Source organism: Chenopodium quinoa, unplaced genomic scaffold, assembly GCF_001683475.1.
Source record: "Chenopodium quinoa cultivar QQ74 unplaced genomic scaffold, ASM168347v1, whole genome shotgun sequence".
In the NCBI taxonomy this organism is placed as follows: domain Eukaryota; kingdom Viridiplantae; phylum Streptophyta; class Magnoliopsida; order Caryophyllales; family Amaranthaceae; genus Chenopodium; species Chenopodium quinoa.
The window spans coordinates 1,667,516-1,670,446 of record NW_018744498.1 but is presented as its reverse complement, the minus strand read 5'-3'; the positions used below and the strand labels follow the sequence as shown (position 1 = coordinate 1,670,446).

The 2,931-nt window shown below is 36.0% G+C and overlaps 1 protein-coding gene across 1 annotated transcript; it reads right to left on the bottom strand.

Annotated features, from left to right (window-relative positions):
* Positions 1–913: 913 nt before the first annotated feature.
* LOC110697772 (zinc finger BED domain-containing protein RICESLEEPER 2-like) lies at positions 914–2,187 on the bottom strand. Its single transcript, XM_021875151.1, has 2 exons — positions 1,160–2,187; positions 914–1,058 (listed from the first exon to the last, which is right to left on the bottom strand). Exons 1-2 carry the CDS (start codon positions 2,185–2,187, stop codon positions 914–916), a joined length of 1,173 nt encoding a protein of 390 aa, XP_021730843.1.
* Positions 2,188–2,931: the final 744 nt, after the last annotated feature.

Genomic DNA, 2,931 nt, shown 5'->3' with positions numbered 1-2,931 from the left:
AGTATGCTCTATAGTTGCCCATACGGGATCCTCTATACTAGAAACTCACAATATATTTCTCCACAAAATTACTCTACATAATTAGCCATGTTGATAAAAATGAGAATATCAATACATAACTTATATATGATATTTAATTTGGTAACTCTCATGCATGTAGGGGTGAAAGTTCGGTTTTCGGTTTGGTTTATAGGCCAAACCGAAACCGAACCACCCTAATTCGGTTTTTGGTTTTTGGAAACCAAACCGCACCACTTTACTTTTGAAACCAAACCAAACCAAACCATATAAATTTCGGTTTCAAAAGAAAAAATCGAACCAAACCGAATTTTTTTGGGCCTTGTTTATTTGGGCTTTAATCTGCAATTTTTATGGGCTTAAATCATATAAATATTATATTCATCAACATATGTAGTAGCATAAATGCTTAATGAGATTTAAACAACATTAACAAGTTCTAAAACTTCAAAGTTATAATTCAAAGTTTTAAAAGTTCAACACTTCATCCAAAAAAAAAAAAAAATTGTTCAACATTACAACTTTAACAATTGTTTAACAGCAGTAGCAACAAGCAGCATAGACCATGTTCTAAAAGGCAGTAAAAAAATTGTTTAACAGCAGTAGCAACAAGCAGCAGCATCATAACAGCAGGTCAGCAGCAAAAGCAGGTCAGCACTCAGCAGCATAGACTAAGGCAGCAGCAGTGATAGAGCAAGGCAGTAGCAAGTCTGGCAAGTGGCAACAGCAAGTCAGCAATGAGCAAAGAGCCACATCAGTCTATTATTTCAAGCACTTCATCAATATCAGCATCACCAACTGCCATATTCTTCAAGTCTATCATAATTCATAACAAAAACAACCAAGTTAAAATATATACACATAATGAAAATAAGTAACTTATGATTAGATGTTCTTATATATTACCCTCTTCAAGAAGCTCAACTTCCTCTAAAAATTCTTCAATACTTGGAAATGGTGAAGCACGTAACCAATTTTCAGCACAAACAAGACCTTCTACAACTCGAGGAGTTAATGAGCTCCTAAACTGATCTAGAACCCTGCCCCCAGTGTTGAATGCACTCTCAGAAGCTACTGTCGAAATAGGGACAGCAAGGCAATTCTCCCCACAGTAGGAAACCTTGAACAATTGAACTTTCACCAGCTCAAAATGTCAAATTCATCAATATCCTCCGCTGTATCCTCCTCCAAATATTTGTCTAACTCTATTTTTGCATCTCCATCTCTCTCACACTTGTGTTTCTTATACTTACTCTTTAAGACTTCAATCTTTTTATGTTTGGGACTCAATGGAGTTTTGCCATCCTTACTTGAAGACACTTTCTCCCTATTCACATCATTACCAGAAGAAACATGATACTCCTCATACAAAGCATTCAAAGCTACCTTCACATTATCAACTAACTTTGATGCAACAATAGGGTCATAAATTTCAGTTATCATCCACTCAACATAATCAAGCTTATAACGAGGATCAAGGACAACGGCAATAAAAATCAGGAGGTTTATTTTTTCTGGATCACCCCAATACTTTTCATATTTTTCTTTCATTCTACAAGCCATAAGACACATATCCACATCATCACTTGAAACCAAATCTTTCATAAGTACAACAACACTCACCAATTCATGAAAAAACAAATTCAAACTGACATATAAAGAGCCAGAGACATGCAAGGTCAGATCATAAAAGGCTTGTAGAAATTCAGAAAGTCTTCTTACATTATTCCAATCATCAGAATCTGGGCTACCCTTACCATCCCTCTCATTCAAATCAACTACATAGTGAGGGTCTTCCCCAGAATACCTCTCAAAAGCATCTTGAAGCTCAATAGCAGCATTCAACATCAAATAGGTGGAGTTCCACCTAGTAGGCACATCAAGGCACAATCCCTTTTTTGTGTTGATTTTTTCATCTAAGACACATTTTTTAAACCTTTGCAACCTAGCAGGAGATTGTTTGATAAACCTAACAGCATGCCTAACACGTTGAACCGACTCATTAACAGTTTTCAACCCATCAGAAACAACCAAATTGACAATGTGTGCAACACAACGCATGTGAAGGAAACGACCCTTAAGAACCCCAGTTTTCCACCCATTTATTTTCCTTCTCATATACCCAATTGCAGTATCATTTGAGCTAGCATTATCAACTGTTATGCACATGACATTTTCAAGCCCCCAATCAAGCAAACACTTTTCAATTTATTTGCCAATATCATCACCCTTATGACTAGAAATAGGACAAAAATTCAGAATTCTTTTGTGTAATTTCCAATTATTATCAATAAAGTGGACAGTCAAGCACATGTAATTGATTTGTTGTATAGAGGTCCATGTATCAGTGGTTAAAGAAACTCTTGAATTACACCTTTTTAACACATTTTTCAGCTTTTGTTTTTCAGTTAAATATGTTTCAAAACAATCTTTGGCTACTGTAATTCGAGAAGGAACATTAAATCTAGGCTCTATTACACCACAAAAATGTCTAAAACCTATACCTTCAACAAACTTAAATGGAAGTTCATCAACAATCACCATAAATGACAAAGCTTTTCTAATACTACCAGCATCAAATTTGTGGTATGTCAACCCACTAGTACCACCACTTGGTTCTTTAGCACTTTTAAATGAAAGCAAACTTTGTTTTGAATCTTTAGGGGTGTTAAAGGGATACTTACGACATCGCGAAATATGAGCCCATAACACACTAGTGCCATTTTTCTTTGCCCCACACTTGTAGCTCATCCCACAATACTTGCAAATTGCCTGCATTCCAGAAGGTAAGTCTTCTTTATCAAAGTGCTCCCAAACTTCAGAGCGTTCTTTCATCCTCTTCCTTTTTTCTCCCTGTTCTTTTTTCTGATTTTGAGAGACTTGGTCAGTCTCATGTTCGGATTGAGGCTGGTC

Bases quoted from the DNA above. Each gene is read 5' to 3' on its own strand.
- LOC110697772 (XM_021875151.1), bottom strand. From the start codon at position 2,187: ATGTGCATAACAGTTGATAATGCTAGCTCAAATGATACTGCAATTGGG. The intron at 1,059-1,159 runs GTGAAAGTTCAA...CACTGGGGGCAG, and splicing joins GAATTTGACATTTTGAGCTG to GGTTCTAGATCAGTTTAGGA.